Source organism: Panulirus ornatus, chromosome 22, assembly GCF_036320965.1.
Source record: "Panulirus ornatus isolate Po-2019 chromosome 22, ASM3632096v1, whole genome shotgun sequence".
Classification (NCBI taxonomy): domain Eukaryota; kingdom Metazoa; phylum Arthropoda; class Malacostraca; order Decapoda; family Palinuridae; genus Panulirus; species Panulirus ornatus.
Genome location: NC_092245.1, coordinates 5264111 through 5282971, shown reverse-complemented (window position 1 = coordinate 5282971; position 18861 = coordinate 5264111). Strand labels below are relative to the sequence as shown.

Below are 18861 nucleotides of genomic sequence, written 5' to 3'. Positions count from 1 at the left end.
TACTTCACATCTCTTTTTGAGAATCTTGCCTAGATTTATGTTATGTCCACTATTATTTTTATGCTTAGTGAATGACATGAAAATTAGTGTCTCATGCCAACTTCTTTATGCAGATAACAGTATTTCAATTGTATCGTGCAAGGACGTTAATGTTATCTCGAATAGATTAAGAAACGAACTTGAATCATGTAATAATTGGATGATTGATAACAAACTGTCTCTTCACCTAGAAAAACCCGGTTATGATAATAAGATCTAAAAGAAAACTAGAGAAGGTAAATAATTTTGCAATAACATGTAATGGTCAGGTAATAAAAGGAGTAAACAGTGAAGTACCTAAGAGTTTCTTTGGACCAATGTGCCTCAGGGGAGTTAAACTGTTGGTTTATAATCAAGATAATAAATGCAAGATTAAAATTCTTATACTGACAAGCAAATGGATTTAATCAGAAAATTAAGAAAACCTTATGTTCTCTTTAATTCAACTTCATTTTGATTATGCATGTTTTTCTTGGTATTCTGGAGCAAGCAGTAAATCCAAAAAGCAGCTACAAATTGGTCAAAACAAAATTATATTTATTCAAGGAGTAGACTCCAGAGCTCACATTGGCCAAGCAAAGAGGGAGAAAATAAACATGTTAAGTGTAGAGAATAGGGTTGAGCACATAAAACTTAATAAAGTCTTCAGATATACAATAACAGAGGGCCTACATATCTTACAAAAATTGTCATAGGGTGGTAAATAACCAATCAATCAGGACTGGACTAGACATAGTGCATTTAACTTTGGGGTAACAAGAGCCAAGGGAAATGCAGCTCATTCCTTCTATCAACAGATATTATAGAATGGAATTCATTACCAAATAAATTACAATGTATAAGTTCAAAAACCTGTTTAGATAAACAGTTAGGAAACATCTTATTGATGACGAAAGATTCTCTGAACTAAATGATTATGTATATCATCAGACATGTAAGTAATATTGTGCATGGTGTTGTTTTAAACTTTTTCAGTTTGAAAGAGAGGGGCATACAATGTAAATATGTCTAGCATGGGGTGTGGTTGCGGGTTGACTGCTCCATCTTGCTATAATACAAGGACCCTACTGGAAATAAGTTTGTAAAACATTAGTAGATTATTCTGCAGAAGCTACTATGTTCTAACTTATTGTGGTGTACTACATACATGTATACCTATGTATTAGGGTCTCTGAATCAAGTCATTCAATCAATAGTAGTGGTACCTTCACATCTTTCAAAGAACTTTTTATTGTCTGTCATGGGCTGGCTTTAAAACTTTGAGATCGTGATAAGGTCACTCTTCCATGGTGGACAAATTGAAAGTTTTTAGCCTTTCATAGTGACTCCTGTGTGTTCACAAGCATCAGTTCGTGATACAATAATATAAACCACAGCTGTCTTCATACCATCTTTGTTGCCCTCTCCTGGATTTTCTGTATGTCTTTGTGCTTATTTAGGTGTGGTGACCAAATTTGAAAAGCATGTTATAGTGTTGATCTTAACGTAGAATGTGAAGATTGTTTTATATTCACTTACCTATGTACTTGAATGAAATGCATTATTTACTACATAGTTTTTCTCCTTTACTATTCTCCTAAGGTGAGACTGTACACAGGATAGGCTCTCACACTCAGGTTCCTGCAGCTTATTTTTTACTTGATAACATCAAGCAAATGTAATCTTACTCTCGTGAATTTAGATATACATCAAGACACCTTTTATTACATATTGGTAAGCTGCCGACATTATGCTAGACCTTCTAAGTTGCCAACACTGACCGTCCGTCTGCTTATACCATGCCACCCCTCCATTATCCTCACTATATCAGCGTTTTTCTTTCCCATATTTCTTCTTCTTCAGCGTCTTTCTCAGTTTCTGGTGACGTGTGTGTGTGTGTGTGTGTAGAAATACTCCCAGGAATTCAATTTTGTTGTAAGGGCTCCTCACAATGGATTTGATTATGTACCTATAGGAAGTTCTTATCTTGCCAATTTTAGTGCTACATTTTTCATTTCAGCCTTGATTAGCCACCAAACTTTTTCTGTTTACAACAATAAGTTATTTTCAAACTAAACCTTTTTTTTTTTTAATATTTTGTGAAGACGTCATTAGATTGATTTTCAGGAAAAAAAAATCTGAAATTAAGAAAAGTGAAAGTAAAGAATGAAAAAACTGAATTGTGTGATGGATAACCATCGCGAAGATAAAGACTTTACTTTATTTATCTGTGTATTATAAATTACACAATATTGCATCTCTTTTAATTGCAGTTGTCGTTACTTAAGGTGGATGGCGAGTGTTCTAAGTTAACAGGTGGCGGCAAAGGCATAGTACACGTGTGCTTACTGGGCGTTCCAGTAATATCACAATAATGACACAAAATGCTTCTAACTTTAACATTACATTATGTATATACCAAATAAAAGAAAATATTTTGCTTCAGATATTTTTTTTCGAAGTGGCTTATCTCGACAATATACTAGATATGTAAAATAGTTTTTGTTCAATATGAATTGAGGTATACAAATTATAGGCACCGAGTTGTCAACTGGACCCAGCAGTCGTGACTTGTGGGCGCCAGAGAAAGGTTGAACGTCTACAAGATGAAGGTTATACCTCTATTGTTGGCTGCTTTTATAGGAGCAGTTGCTGGTAAGGCTTCTGTTTGTATTGAATTTCATATTAACCAGGTTCAATACAGAGATGTTTATAATTCTCTGAAGAATGGGTAAAGTTGATCAACTTCCTCCGAGTTCACAAGTGAACAGTAAAAGATGACAATTGTGCCAAGTTTGGCCCGTCAGGAAGCGGTATTCATGTATTGTCAGTCATCAAGGTTGTTCACTTACTGCAGTGGTAGTGCACTACAGAGAATATAGCGAGACTAGCAATGCATTAATTGGTCTTTTTCCACATTAATTCGCTGAAATATCGGCTACTGAGGATCACTAGAATGCCGGTAATGTCCACTGTTTTCGTGTGCTGTTTTACTGCTGCTGTTATCGTTTTCCTTTGGAGTAAATGTTTCTGTAGCGATCAGTATGTGATTGTGTCAGTAATAAGTAGAATCGTAGAAAATACACGTGAAACTACTAGATATAAAGCTGGGGAGTCATGATGTAGAATAAGATGGTCACATGTGATCAAGAACCACAGCAGGTGTTGAAATGGTTTATGTGGAGGGAAAGATGATGGAAAGTTAAGTTACTACTAGTTCAATGGTCAAATAATATATATATGACTTAACCAAACCCTACCATACCCAGCGTAACCCTACCATACCCAGCGTAGGAATGAAGCCCCACGCAGCCTACATTACCTTTCCTAGGAACACAACCCAGCCTACATTACTCATCCTAGGAACACAACCCAGCCTACATTACTCATCCTAGGAACACAACCCAGCCTACATTACTCATCCTAGGAACACAACCCAGCCTAGTCTAGGAATGAAACTTAACCCAGTCCGTACCTTGTACTTTTTAGTGATGTACCTGAACCGACCTCAAAATGAGTAGGAATTGCAAGACACTCTTCAGTACTTGATATAATCTTCAAGAATAAAATGGTGGAATAGAGCATACCAGGTATAGTTTTGTTGAATGGAGCCCATGGACATTCTTGCCTCAAATTGGGCTATTTAGATTCATACAGTAGTAAGTCCTGCATGGCAGGTTTGTCCTGTTGGGTTTGCAGAGCCTCCACATTTTGGGTTTCTTTGTGGTTTCGTTCAATTGAGGCGATTTCTTCTCAAGTGTAGCATCTTCTAAGGTAGACTATGGTCATTGGGCTGTACTACCATATAAGGTGTTCTCGAACTATCAGAACCTTTAGAAAACACTTCTCAAGTGTTTCCTACCTTGTTGAAATACATAGCCAGGATGTGAGTGGAACTTTAATTATCATAGTGACTGACTTTCAGTATAGGAATTTATCTGGGAGCCTTGGGGTCCTTGAAAACCCTTCCTCATGGAAGGTGAGATCCATTTATCAAACATTTTCTCAGTATTTTAGAACTAAATGAAATTTACTATAATGACCATGGATATTGTAGTTTTGTCTTTCTGAAATGTATGGATAATATAGGCCTTTTGTGTTTCAGGCGAGACTTGCTCAGGAGCACAGGTAGATGCTGTAGGATTCACTTCACTGGATGCCACCATTGTAACAAAGATTGCATACATTGCTGATTTTACTCTTTCGTGTTCTAATGGTGCTAAGGTAAGTTTGATTTTGATGTACTTTATTCGTTTAGGCATGTATTCATGCCTAAGATTTCTAACAGATGTCATAACAAAAATTGTGTGAATTTACCAAAAAATGATTGCAAACTGTTGATGTAACGTTGTAGAATTATTACTTTAAGGGATTATTGAATAGGTTTGATGGAGTGTCAGATGTAGGGCGTTTGGGTCGAGGAAGTATGCGAAGTGAGTCATGGACAATGGATTAGAAAAAAGGTGTTGAAAGCCTTGTGTAAGATAAGATATGGAAGGTAGCTGGCACAGATGGTATTGCAGTTGGTCTTGAGAAAGAGGGTGACTTTTTGATTGGTTAATTAGACTTTTCACTGTATGCATAGATCATTTGTGAGGTGCTTGAGGATAGGTGGAGTACATGTATGGGGGCATTGTTCAGAGGCAAGTGGTAAAAAGGCAGAGTGTTTGAATTACCAATTGTATCTTGTAAGTTGTGAGGAAGTGTGATGATTGAGAAGATGGTGGAATGCACAGAGCATCAGACTGGGGAGAAACAATGTTGTTTCAGAAGTGGTAGAGGATCTGTGAATCAAGGGATTTCTTTGGTACCACAATCATGATGGTGGTGGTATCAATAACTTTTTTATGTTGAAGGCTCCAGTCATGGACATAAGTCCACATCAAGGCTGGGCCTTTTAAAATAGAGAGAGTTATGAGATGGAAAAAGAAAAGTGAAAGTATTCATGAATTTTGGAGGAAGTGAAAGACCTTGCATGTAATGTAACTTGCTCATGGTCTGTTGTGTGTTTTACGACTGCCTTTATGTGCTGTTTAATCATTTTAATGGTTTAGATAATTTAGATTGATAAACTCTCAGTACTATATATAATTCTTCCAGATCATCTCATATTTTACTTTAATCTTTACATTGATTCTAAGGTGGATAAAAAGAATTGGAAGGAGGTAAATAAAGTGCACAAGACAAGAGAACAAATGGAAACATTGGTGAAGGGGCCCAATGGGGAGGTAATAAGTAGTGATGGAGTGAATATTTTGAAGGTTTGTCGAATGTGTTTGATGATAAGAGTGGCAGATAGTGTATTGGTCGGGGTGGAGTGAAAAGTGAGAGGTTCAGGGAGAATGGTTTGGTGAACAGAGAAGAGGTAGTGAAAGGTTTGTGGAAGATGAAAGCTGGCAGGTTTGGATGATATTGCAGTTGATTGGTTGGAAGGATATTCACTGTATGAATGGATCGTGGTGAAGTGCCTGAGGATTGGTGAAATGCATACACAGTGTCATTGTACAAAGGCAAATGGGATAAAGGTGAGTGTTCAAATTACAGAGGCATAAGTTTGTTGAGTATTCCTGGGAAATTGTATGGGAGGGTAAAGACATGTACAGAGCATCAGCTTGGGGAAGAGCAATGTGGTTTCAGAAGTGGTAGAGGATGTGCGGATCAGGTTTTTGCTTTGAAAAATATATGAGAAATACTTAGAAAAACATTGATTTGTACATAGAATTTATGGATCTGCAGAGGTTGTATGACAGGGTGGATATAGATGCTTTGTGGAAGGTTTTAAGAGTATGTGGTGTAGGGGTGTAAGTTGCTTGAAACAGTGAAAAGTTTTTTATGAAGGATGTGAGGCATGTGTACGAGTAGGAAGAGAGGGAAATGATTGGTTCCCGTGAATGTTGGTCTGCGGCAGGGATGCGTGATGTCTCCATGGTTGTTTAATTTGTTTATGGATGGGGTGGTTAGGGAGGTGAATGCAAGAGTGTTGGAGAGAGGGGCAAGTATGCAGTCTGTTGTGGATGAGAGGGCTTGGGAAGTGAGTTAGTTGTTGCTTGCTGATGATACAGTGCTGGTAGCTGATTTTGGTGAGAAACTGCAGAAGTTTGTGACCGAGTTTGGTAAAGTGTGTGAAAGAAGGAAGTTGAGAGTAAATGTGAATAAGAGCAAGGTTAATTATTAGGTTCAGTAGGATTGAGGGACAAGTTAATTGGGAGGTAAGTTTGAATGGAGAAAAACTGGAGGAAGTGAAATGTTTTAGATATCTGGGAGTGGACTTAGCAGTGGATGGAACTATGGAAGCAGAAGTGAGTTACAGGGTGGGGGAAGAGACGAAGGTTCTGGGAGCATTGAAGAATGTGTGGAAGGTGAGAACATTATCTCTGGGAGCAAAAATGGTTATTTTCAATGGGATAGTGGTTCCAACAAAGTTATATGATTGTGAGGCATGGGCTATAGGATTGTGCAGAGGAGGGTGGATGTGTTGGAAATGAGATGTTTGAGGACAATATGCGGTGTTAGGTGGTTTGATCAAGTAAGTAATGAAAGGGTAAGAGAGATGTGTGGTAATAAAAAGAGTGTGGTTGAGAGAGCAGAAGAGGGTGTGTTAAAATGATTTGGACTTGTGGAGAGAGTGAGGAAAAATGGACAGACAGGATATATGTGTTGGAGGTGGAGGGAAGGAGAAGCAGGAGACCAAATTGGAGGAGGTGGAAGGATGGAGTGAAAAAGATTTTGAGCAATTGGGGCCTGAACACACAGGAGAGAAAGGCATGCAAGGGATTGATTGAATTGGAACGATGTGGTATATGGGGGTGGACTTGCTGTTAATGAATTGAACAAGGGCATGCAAAGCATCTTGGGTAAACCATGGTAAGTTTTGTGGGGCCTGTATGTGAAAAAGGCACTGTGGTCATGTTGCATTACACATGACAGCTATAGACTGAGTGTGAACGAATGTGGCCTTTTTTTTTTTTTTTTCCTGGCACTACCTTGTTGGGGGGGATGCTATTTCGTGTGTGGTGGGATGGAGACAAATGGATGAAAGCAGCAAGTATGAATATGTACATGAGTATATGTGTATGTATACGGTGAAATGTTTGTGTATGTATACGTGCGTATGTGGGTGTTTATGTATATACGTGTATGTGGGTCGGTTGGGTCATTCCTCGTCTGTTTCCTTGCATTAGCTAATGTGGGAGACAGCGGTTAAGTATAATAATAAATAATGTAATAATTCTAAAGCACTTAAATTTTGGTAAAGCTGACACATATTTGAATTGTTGTATTTTGAAATAAATGTTGGTAAAGCTGACACACATATTTGAATTGTTGTATTCTGTCAGATCCACCACTTCAGACTGAAAAACTGCTCTTTTAGTTTCCTTTGGAAACATAATTTATGTATGTGTGGGCGTGTATGTATGTTTTATGTGTGTATATGTGGGCATGTACGTATATTTTTAGTGAATGGGTTTTTGTTTCCTGGCACTACCTTGCTGACTTGGAAAACAGCAATCAAGTATAATAAATGATTTATGAAGTTGTTTTGGAGGGGTTATAGATTTTTTTTTTCTTAAGAGCTGATGTTTTATACCTATACTAAAGTTTTGGTAATATGATATTGTATTATTTCCTAATTTAAAATTTTTATTTTCCCTTTAAATGCATCGCATATTTCCATCAGATGCTTTGCATCTTTAGCTTTCGTAAAATTGAATTGTTGTATGCCATAACTTTCATTCTCACTGCAGAATTAGGTATATGTGTAAGTTTTGCTTTGAAAATATGATAAGTGAATTCATAGCGAGATGAAAATGTAAGTATCTGATTTTAACAGGATGTTTCCCTGTATGCTGAAACTATTGATGGCATTGTTGGTATAGCTCGCTCTGTTGATGGGGTGAAATATCAAGTAAGTATTGCTTTGATTTATATAGTTTTAGTTTATGCATACAGTATCATAATGTAAGGTGTTATTATCATTTTTAAGATGTAGATTTTGCAAAGATAGTTTTATTACAGCTAAACTTTAAGAACTGTTCAGTTTTTAACTTTTAATGCAAGTTGAACCTTAATAAAGTACCTTTTTTATGTATGAATTAGATATATTGTAAGATAGCATTTAACAGCATGTGGCATACAAGTATCTGCATTCAAAATTTCCTTTACTTGGCTTTTCTGCTGCTCTTTGTTCTCTAATGCATAGTTTCCTTTCATGTCGTATCATATTGTAGTCACCAGGGATGACTTCATCCCAACTAACTTGTCCCTCATCCTTGCTGAACCTAATAACTTTGCTCTTATTCACATTTACTCTCAAATTTCTCCTTTCACACACTTTTCCAAAGTCAGTCACCAACCTCTGCATTCTCACTTGAATCAGTCATCAGTGCTGTATCATCGGCAAACAACTGACCCACTTCCCAGGCCCTTTCATCCCCAACAAACTGTATACTTGCCCTCTTTCCAAAACTCTGCATGTACCTCCCTAACCACCCCATCCATAAACAAATTAAACAGCCATGGTGACATCACTCATCTATGCTGCAGACCAACCTTCACCTGGAGCCACATATGCTCCTCACAATCTACCAGTACACATGCCTTACACTCTTGATTAAAACTTCTCAGTGCCTCTAGCTGCCTACCGATTAAAACTTCTCAGTGCCTCTAGCTGCCTACCGATTAAAACTTCTCAGTGCCTCTAGCTGCCTACCTCCTGTACCATGTATTCATAAGACCTTCCACAAAGCATCTCTATCAACCCTCTCATACGCTTTCTCCAGATCCATAAATGCTACAACCAAATCCTCTCATATGCTTTCTCCAGATCCATAAATGCTACAAACAAATACCTCTTTTTTTCTGTTTCTTGTATGTTCTTCGAAGCAAACACCTGATTCACATAATCTACCATTTCTAAAAACAGTGTTCCTCCCCAGTCTGATACTCTGTACATGCCTTTACCACCTGTTGCCACTCTCCCTTAATCTTACCAGGTACAGTCAACAAACTTACACCTCTGTGGTTCACACACTTAACTTTTTCCCCCTTGTCTTTGTACATGCCATTCACAAATCATCAGGCACCTCATCATGATCCATACTTTCAGTGAAAATCATACCTAACCAGTCAGCAAGTCATTCCTTTTCTTTAGAAATTCAACTGCAGTACCATCCACATTCCATCTTGCACATGGCTTTCACCAATTCACTCTTCAAACCACTTTCCATGATTCTCACTTCACCTATTTTCCTGTCCCAAATACTCTACACCTAATACTCATTCCATCTCATCACTACCCGTTACCACTTCTCCATTTGCTGTTTCACTAAGTTATCCATTTGTTCTTTGTTTGTCTCAGCCTACTTCCAGAACATCTTATTCTCTTTAGTTTACTGATAATTGCTCATCCCACCACTCATTTGCCCTTTTTCAACCTCTGCAACTTCCTCTTGACATCCTTCAGCTTTGTTCTGCATCTTCTAATCATTTGCACTCATTCCCTTTCCGAGTAAGTACTACCCATCCTCCCCTCTTTTGTCTTTAGCAACTTTTATCATCTCAGCTGCCCACCTTCCACATACCACCACTGTCTCCTTAAATATATCTCATTCCCTTTGCTATGTTTACTCTCAACCTTAGCCATTCTACACCCAGTCTCTCTTGGCATTACTTGACATATCTCATATCCAAACTCACTCACAATCTCTCTCATGTATTATTTCCTCTTTTCTGAAAACCTCTGCAAATCTTCATTTGCCTCCACCAGGTAATGGTCAGGCATCCCACCATTCTCATTAATTCAACAGAAATCCTAATTCACTTTCCTTCAAATATGCACCAATTTTTGCTTTAATCTCCATTCATCACTATTTTCAGATATCCATTTTTCCTGTAGACTTTATTCATTAATTTTTAAAGTTCATACTTGCTTCATACTTCGAAATTGCATACTTGTTTTCTGCTATTCACCACTATTTTGTGGGAATGTTGGATCCTTCATTTTTGCCTCGTTCTTCATGTAGTTTCTGCACAATGAACTACACAATAAGCTGATTATATACATTTCTCACTCCATGATGGACGATGAACTACACAGTGAGCTGATTATATACATGTTTCTCACTTCCATGTTCCATTATAATCAACATTCAAGCTGCAGTTAATTGTTACATTTTGTAAATGAGCCTTAGTGTCATTTTACCTTGAATATCGCTAAGCTTGTTTTGTTTTGTATTTTCTTTGTTCTAATAAGGTTAGCTGGGTTGAGGATGTTGCCTATGCAGTATCTGGTGAGCGTCCCATCAAGCTGTATGATGAACAGGGTTATGCTGCCCTCAGAAAGGTAAACCATTTGTATTAAGATTGAAGAGGGAGTCTATGGTGCGTTAACCCTTATGCAGCAGGTTATGGTTTATTGACATCAGTTGATGCAATAAATTTTTCCATCTTTCTTGAACAAGATTAATTATACTGTTGGCACCATTAATAAATTCACTGCAGTATCATCCACTCCACCTGCCTTGGCACCTTCACCATATGCAAGGCTTTCACTACGTCTCTCTTCATCAAACCCCTTACCATGACTTTCACCGCACATACCTTCCGGACTCAAACATCTGCCACCCTATCATTAAACACATTCAACAGTCCTTTAAAATCCTCACTTGCTCAGTACCTGTTACCACTGCCCCAGTGTTCCCATTTGCTTTTTTTTTTTTTTTTTTGTACACATTAACCTCCTTAGTAAAGCTTTGCGGAAGATGAAAGCCAGCAGGTTTGGATGGTATTGCAGTGGAATTTATTAAAAAAAGGGGGGTGACTGTATTGTTGACTGGTTGGTAAGGTTATTTAATGTATGTATGATTCATGGTGAGGTGCCTGAGGAATGGCGGAATGCATGCATCGTGCCATTGTACAAAGGCAAATGGGGTAAGAGTGAGTGCTCAAATTACAGAGATATAAGTTTGTTGAGTATTCCTGGTAAATTATATGGGAGGGTATTGATTGAGAGGGTGAAGGCATGTACAGAGCATCAGATTGGGGAAGAGCAGTGTGGTTTGAGAAGTGGTAGAGGATGTGTGGATCAGGTGTTTGCTTTGAAGAATGTATGTGAGAAATACTTAGAAAAGCAAATGGATTTGTATGTAGCATTTATGGATCTGGAGAAGGCATATGATAGAGTTGATACAGATGCTCTGTGGAAGGTACTAAGAATATATGGTATGGGAGGCAAGTTGTTAGAAGCAGTGAAAAGTTTTTATCGAGGATGTAAGGCATGTGTACATGTAGGAAGAGAGGAAAGTGATTGGTTCTCAGTGAATGTAGGTTTGTGGCAGGGGTGTGTGATGTCTCCATGGTTGTTTAGTTTGTTTATGGATGGGGTTGTTAGGGAGGTGAATGCAAGAGTTTTGGAAAGAGGGGCAAGTATGAATTCTGTTGGGGATGAGAGAGCTTGGGAAGTGAGTCAGTTGTTGTTCGCTGATGATACAGCGCTGTGGCTGATTCATGTGAGAAACTGCAGAAGCTGGTGACTGAGTTTGGTAAAGTGTGTGAAAGAAGAAAGTTAAGAGTAAATGTGAATAAGAGCAAGGTTATTAGGTACAATAGGGTTGAGGGTCAAGTTAATTGGGAGGTAAGTTTGAATGGAGAAAAACTGGAGGAAGTAAAGTGTTTTAGATATCTGGGAGTGGATCTGGCAGCGGATGGAACCATGGAAGCGGAAGTGAATCATAGGGTGGGGGAGGGGGCGAAAATCCTGGGAGCCTTGAAGAATGTGTGGAAGTCGAGAACATTATCTCCGAAAGCAAAAATGGGTATGTTTGAAGGAATAGTGGTTCCAACAATGTTGTATGGTTGCGAGGCATGGGCTGTGGATAGAGTTATTCACAGGAGGGTGGATGTGCTGGAAATGAGATGTTTGAGGACAATATGTGGTGTGAGGTGGTTTGATCGAGTAAGTAATGTAAGGGTAAGAGAGATGTGTGGAAATAGAAAAGAGCATGGTTGAGAGAGCAGAAGAGGGTGTTTTGAAATGGTTTGGGCACATGGAGAGAATGAGTGAGGAAAGATTGACCAAGAGGATATATGTGTCGTAGGTGGAGGGAACGAGGAGAAGTGGGAGACCAAATTGGAGGTGGAAAGATGGAGTGAAAAAGATTTTGAGTGATCGGGGCTTGAACATTCAGGAGGGTGAAAGGCGGACAAGGAATTGAGTGAATTGGATCGATGTGGTATACCGGGGTCGACGTGCTGTCAGTGGATTGAATCAGGGCATGTGAAGCGTCTGGGGTAAACCATGGAAAGTTGTGTGGGGCCTGGATGTGGAAAGGGAGCTGTGGTTTTGGGCATTATTGCATGACAGCTAGAGACCGAGTGTGAACGAATGGGGCCTTTGTTGTCTTTTCCTAGCGCTACCTCAGACACATGAGGGGGGAGGGGGATGTTATTCCATGTGTGGCGATGGGAATGAATAAAGGCAGACAGTGTGAATTGTGTGCATGTGTATATATGTATGTGTCTGTGTGTGTATATATATGTGTACATTGAGATGTATGGGTATGTATATTTGTGTGTGTGAACGTGTATGTATATACATGTGTATGGGGGTGGGTTGGGACATTTCTTTCGTCTGTTTCCTTGCACTACCTCGCAAACGTGGGAGACAGCGACAAAGCAAAATAATAATAATAATAACCTCCTTCCAAAATGTTGTATTCCCCGTGATCACCCCCTCTCATTTGCCCTATTTTTGAACACATGGCTCTCCTCTTGGACCCTCTGCTGCCAACTCATACATTTGCATACCTTCCCTGTAAATATTGCCCATCTTTTTTTGCTCATTAGCAATTTTACTTTGGCTTGCCAATTCATACTACCCTTTGTCACTTGCCCACTTTCTGTATGCTTCACACTTCATGAAGAAAAGCCTTCATTCACTTGCATCCATTATCTTCCTGTGATGTGTACTGCACCTAAACCACTGCCCCCTCCCCCCTTTCTGTGGTTTCCCCTGGCAATTTCAAATGCCAGGTTCAGTCCATTTACAGCACATTGTTCCCTGTATATCTTATTGCTCTTATTCACTATATCCTTTTCACCCCTTTCATCCCTTTTGCCTTTTCATTCCCTGAGCGCCTCAAAATCCTCTACACTCCAATCTTCCATGTCCAGTTTGGTCCCTTCACTTCAGGCATGTATATCCACTCACTCATTTTGTCCGTGTCCAAACCATTTCAGCTTGCCCTCCTCAACTCTGTTGACCTTACTGTTACCACACCTCTCTCTAATCCATTTATTACTTAATTGATCAAACTACCTCGCAACACGTACTCGCATTTGATTTACAACACATCCACCTTCCTTCCTTTTGCTGCCATGTTCACTTGTAGGCATCTAAAGCACACAGCTTATGACTTTTTCCCTTCATATAATCCAACAACCTGTCCCTCTGCACCACTAAACCCATTTACTCACATTTGCTCTCTAATTTCTCCTCTTACACACTTCCATACAGACACCAACTTCTTCAGTTTCTCACTCAAATCTTCCAGACAAGTGCTGTGTTACAAACAAACAACTGACTTCCCATACCCCCTAAGCTATGTAAACTGCATACCCTCTCCAAGACAATTGCTTTTACCTCCCTCACCACCCCATCCATATATCACACATTCCTGCCTTCACCTGGAATCACTCGGACACATGATTTACACTCGATAAAAAAAAATTTCATCGATTCTAGTAGAAATAGAAAGCAGCCACTGACCAGGAAGATATGTTACCAGTACTACCTTCTTTGATATCAGGAGGGTTAGTGACAGGTGCATAGTAAGGCAGCTCTTCAGAGATTCAAGTTGCACTCCTTTGACCCAGGTATTTTTTTTTTTTTTTTTTTCATGTAGACTGCTGGTGTTGTGTCCACAAACATATATTATCCCTCTTTGTAACATACAGCACATTTGACTTTGTGGTTCTAGGTATTCCTGTGGTGAGCACTGTGCACTAGCCCAGCCTTTAGGTAAAATGATTGGAGCAATAAATTGAATTAATAGATACGAACATTAGGTAGAATTACTAGGTTGGAACATTAGATAGAAGTTGTGAGTAGGAACCTCTGAAAACACTGTGCTCAAGTTGCCCTCTGCAAGTGACCTGTCAAAGGTAAGGCACTAAAGGCTAAGCAGCACTGGAATTCACCAGTTATTGAGAGACTTTAGCTGTGGCCACCCCTTAGAGGGAATTCCTAAAGGAAATGGGCATCAGAGATATAGATAGAGACAGCTTAAGTAGCTTTCCTCCCACACCATAGATTCATAACATTTTACGCAAAGCACATCTGTCATGTGCTATCTGCAGATAAATTAATGCCACATGCAAATCTTTGTTCCTCTTAAGTATTTGTCACATCCTCTGACACCACATTGTTCCTGCCTAGTCTGATGCTCTGTGTGGCTTCACCAATTCAATCAGCACTCCCATACAACTTACCAGGAACTCTACAGACTTGTACCCTTGTAGTTTTAACACTTACTCCCCCCCCCCCCTTTTATTTTTTGTTAATTAATTTCCACTGTATGTGCAATCTGCTAATCCTCGGGCACTTAGCCATGATCTATGTAGTGAAAATATTCATTAACCAGTCTCCCCCTTCCTAAGAAATTCCATTTGATATCATCCACTCCCCCTGCCTTGCCACTTTTATCTTATGCAAAGGTTTTCACTACCTTTTTCTCTCTTCACCAAACCACTTGCCATGACCCTCTCACTTTTGAGACCCCCAACCCAGTTACCCTACATCAGCCACCTTACATTAATACTTCAGAATAATCATTAACACCCCCCCCCCCCCCCCCCCCCCCCCCCACACACACACACACACACACACCCTACCTCATTTTCAACTATAACCTCTGCCCCATTTGTCCTCTTCATTGATGTTCATATTTGTTTTCTTGATTTTCTCACACTCTTAACCTCCTTTCAGAACATCATCCTATTCTTACTAAAGTTTAATGATACTTGCTCACCTCAGCTCTCACGTGCCCTATTTTTCAACCCTGCTCCTTCACCCTCACCTTTTGCCACTTTCCCTTGTATATCCCAGTCATTATCACAATTTCCCTGTAAGTACTGCCCATGCACCTCTTTTCTCTTTCTCTGACAACTTTATTTCATAATCCAGCACTATTTCCCTAAATATTTCCCATTTCCTGTGCTTTGATTACTATCACCTTTTGCCATTCTGTATCCAATCTCTCCCCAGTTATTCTTCTCAAGTCTCTTTTCAAGCTCACCTTCACAATCCTCTCCTAACTCTTATGATTTCTTCCTTCATAAAAACCTCTGCAAATCAACACCCTTACATGTAATAGGTAGTGATCAAACATCTTGCGAGCTGCCCCTCCAAACACATTCACACCTAAGACTCATTTTCTTGCATGCTGGTCAATTAGTATGTAATCCAATAATGTCCTTTTGCCATCTTTCCAACTCCTACTAAAACAAAGTATATGTGGGTACTTGTTCATCATTCCTTTGTTAGAGAGGTAGCACCAGAAACAGACAAAGAAAGGCTGCATTTGCTCATTCATTCTATGTCGTGTGCATTGCATGGAAACCATAACCCCATCCACACCCAAGCCCCAAATACACCTTGGTTCAGTCCGTTGACAGCACTCACTCCATTTGACTCTCTCCCTTTGCCTTTCACCCTCCAGCTGTGGTTTTGGTGCATTATACATGACAGCTAGAGACTGAGTGTGAACGAATGTGGCCTTTGTTGTCCTTTCGTAGCGCTACCTTGTGTGCATGCGGAGGGAGGGGGTTGTCACTTCATGTGTGGCGAGGTGGCGACAGGAATGAATGAAGGCAGCAAGTATGAATTATATACATGTCTGTATATATATGTATACGTTGAAATGTATAGGTATGTATATGTGCATGTGGACGTGTATGTATATGCGGGTGGGTTGGGACATTCATGTGTGGCGAGGTGGCGACAGGAATGAATGAAGGCAGCAAGTATGAATTATATACATGTCTGTATATATATATGTATACGTTGAAATGTATAGGTATGTATATGTGCATGTGGACGTGTATGTATATGCGGGTGGGTTGGGACAGTCTTTTGTTTGTTTCCTTGCGCTACCTCACTAATGCGGGAGACAGCGACATAGTTTAATAAATAAAAATATTTAAATATTTTTATGTAAACCACTGATGTGCCTATATATTCAATAAGAGTACAATTTAGTGGGCAGACAGACTCAGTTGACATTGGACAGAAAGCTGTCTTTGCATTCTGATGGTTGGTAGTGGTGGGTGTTAATAATGGTGCTGATAGTAGGCAGTGGTGGTGGTAGTAGTATTGATTTTTAGAAATGATGATGCTGTTGGTAATGTGTGTGTGCATATTATTTCAGTCAAAATTGGTATTGATTTTTTTATTTTTCCCAATACGAAGCAAGGTGATATGTTTAGTAATTTATCCTTGCAGTAGTTTTTTCAAAGTTAACTCAACATACATGCATGACTTCATGTATAATCATTTGTGTGTCACTTATACCATGAAGTCTTGTAATCCCATGGAAACTTTTAAAAAATATTTTTGTTTTTGGGGCAGGTACAAATTTCATTGACTTCTATAATTCATTGACAAGTGTGCTTTTTCTAGATAAGCAGACTGTTCCAGGAACACAGCTACAATTTAATTTGTTTAGGATTATATTACATCTATTATAGGAATGTTCATGAGCAATTATAGGCCATAAGATGTAAAAAAAAAAGTGATGCACATCAATATGTACATTATTTAGGCAAAGAAAATGTTTGACTTGGATGACTGTATTTTCAGGCGCAGCGTGGCAACGAGGACACCTCTAGTGTGCTACCCATTGCTACCATTAATCTTTACCATCCAGTAGGTATTACTGTAATTATTGAATTTCTTTGACACAATGTTATATATTTTTTGCTTAGATTATGCTAGTGACTGTTGAATATTTATCCCTAAAATGTTTTCCTCTTTATTATAGGGTGCATACAGAGGCCCGTGGGTCCAGTCTGAGACCATGGCTATCCTTGCTGCAATCTTTATTTACTACTATGCTCTCACACAGAAGAATAAGCTCATGGCTTAGATACTTATGAATGAGCAAAATGAGTGGTAAATAAAATTTGCTCATTCTTATGAGTGTGTGTAGTGCAAATGGTAAATGTTTGTATGATAGCTATGTGTAATTAATGAAGAATTACTCTGTCATATGGATGGAATTGTAAATGATTGTTAGTTTATTTCTATTAAAACCATTTGAGTATGCTTTTTTGGTTTAATTGACTTCCTGTTGAGTTAAAGTGGAAATAATGTAGGGTTGCTTAATATAGTTGTAAAAGATGAATTTCATAAGTTTGAAGTGGTTCCATTATTAGATGAAATGTTATTACAGTATTTAGTGGGCTCTGTTGATGTAACTTTGAAGACCTGCAAAGGAAGGCCAGTTTGTCAGATAAAATTGCTGAAAGCTTCAAGTAAATCAGGATAGTTTCAAAAGTCAAGCAGAATTGTTAATCAACTTGTAGTTGCTTTAGCTCCACTATCTCTTGATTCCAGTTCCTTCCATAGACTCACTCAATTAGGTGGTCATAGCTCTCCATAGCTGGTGGACTCTAGTGCTGCACCTTAGACGTTAGTGCCTTGTCCTTAATACTTACACATTTCGATGTAAACATACATATCCATACACAGACATACATATATACACATGTACATATTCATACTTGCTGCCTTCATCCATTACCGTCGCCACCTCACCACACATGAAATGGCACCCCCCCTGCATGAGGTAGTGCTAAGAAGACAACAAAGGCCACATTCAGTCTCTAGCACTCATGTGTAATGCACCAAAACCACAGCTCCCTTTCCATACCTAGGCCCTACAAAACTTTCCATGGTTTACCCCTCACACTTCACATGCCCTGGTTCAATCCACTGACAACACATCCACCCCAGTATACCACATTGTTCCAGTTCACTCTATTCCTTGCATGCCTTTCACCCTCCAGTATGTTCAGGCCCTAATTGCTCAAAATCTTTTTCACTCCATCCTTCCACCTCTGACACGTATATCCTCTTTGTCAATCTTTCCTTTCATTCTCTCCATGTGATCAAACCATTTCAATACACCCTCTTCTGCTCTCTCAACCACACTCATTTTATTACCAAACATCTCTCTTACACTTTCATTACTTACTTGATCAAACCACCTCACACGAAATACTGTCCTCAAACATCTCATTTTCAACACACACACCCTCCTCCACACAACCCTATCTATATATAGCCCAAGCCTCGCAACCATATAACATTGTTGGAACCACTATTCCTTCAAACATACCCATTTTTGCTCTCCGAGATAATGTTCTCGCCTTCCAAACATTCTTCAATGCTCCCAGAACCTTCACCCCCTCCCCCACCCTGTGACTTACTTCTGCTTCTATTATTCCAACCGCTACTAAATCGACTCCCAAATATCTAAAACGCTTCACTTCCTCCAGTTTTTCTCCTTTCAAACTTACTTCCCAGTTGACTTGATCCTCAAACCTACTGAACCTAATATCATTGCTTTTATTTGCATTTACTCTCAACCTACTTCTTTCACACACTTTACCAACCTCAGTCACCAACTTCTGCAGTTTCTCACCCGAATCAGTCACCAGCGCTGTATCATCAGCGAACAACAACTGACTTTCTTCCCAAGCCCTCTCCTCCTCAACAGATTGCATACTTGGCCCTCTCCCTAAAACTCTTGCATTCACCTCCCTAACAACCCCATCCATAAACAA

At 39.2% G+C, this 18861-nt stretch overlaps 1 protein-coding gene across 2 annotated transcripts; it reads left to right on the top strand.

Annotated features, from left to right (window-relative positions):
• The first annotated feature begins 2523 nt into the window (after positions 1 to 2523).
• Positions 2524 to 17338, top strand: Tapdelta (Translocon-associated protein delta). 2 transcript variants are annotated; one of them, XM_071675962.1, is made up of 6 exons: positions 2524 to 2673; positions 4124 to 4242; positions 7850 to 7924; positions 10271 to 10360; positions 16874 to 16939; positions 17055 to 17338. In XM_071675962.1, the coding sequence occupies exons 1-6, from the start codon at positions 2625 to 2627 to the stop codon at positions 17157 to 17159; spliced, it is 504 nt and encodes a 167-aa protein (XP_071532063.1). In that variant the 5' UTR covers positions 2524 to 2624; the 3' UTR covers positions 17160 to 17338. The 2 variants fall into 2 exon arrangements, with proteins under 2 accessions (XP_071532063.1, XP_071532064.1); XM_071675963.1 differs by lacking the exon at positions 10271 to 10360.
• The last annotated feature ends 1523 nt before the right edge of the window (positions 17339 to 18861 follow it).

Bases quoted from the DNA above. Each gene is read 5' to 3' on its own strand.
- Tapdelta (XM_071675962.1), top strand. From the start codon at position 2,625: ATGAAGGTTATACCTCTATTGTTGGCTGCTTTTATAGGAGCAGTTGCT. The intron at 2,674-4,123 runs GTAAGGCTTCTG...TTTGTGTTTCAG, and splicing joins TTTTATAGGAGCAGTTGCTG to GCGAGACTTGCTCAGGAGCA. The intron at 16,940-17,054 runs GTAGGTATTACT...TCTTTATTATAG, and splicing joins CCATTAATCTTTACCATCCA to GGTGCATACAGAGGCCCGTG.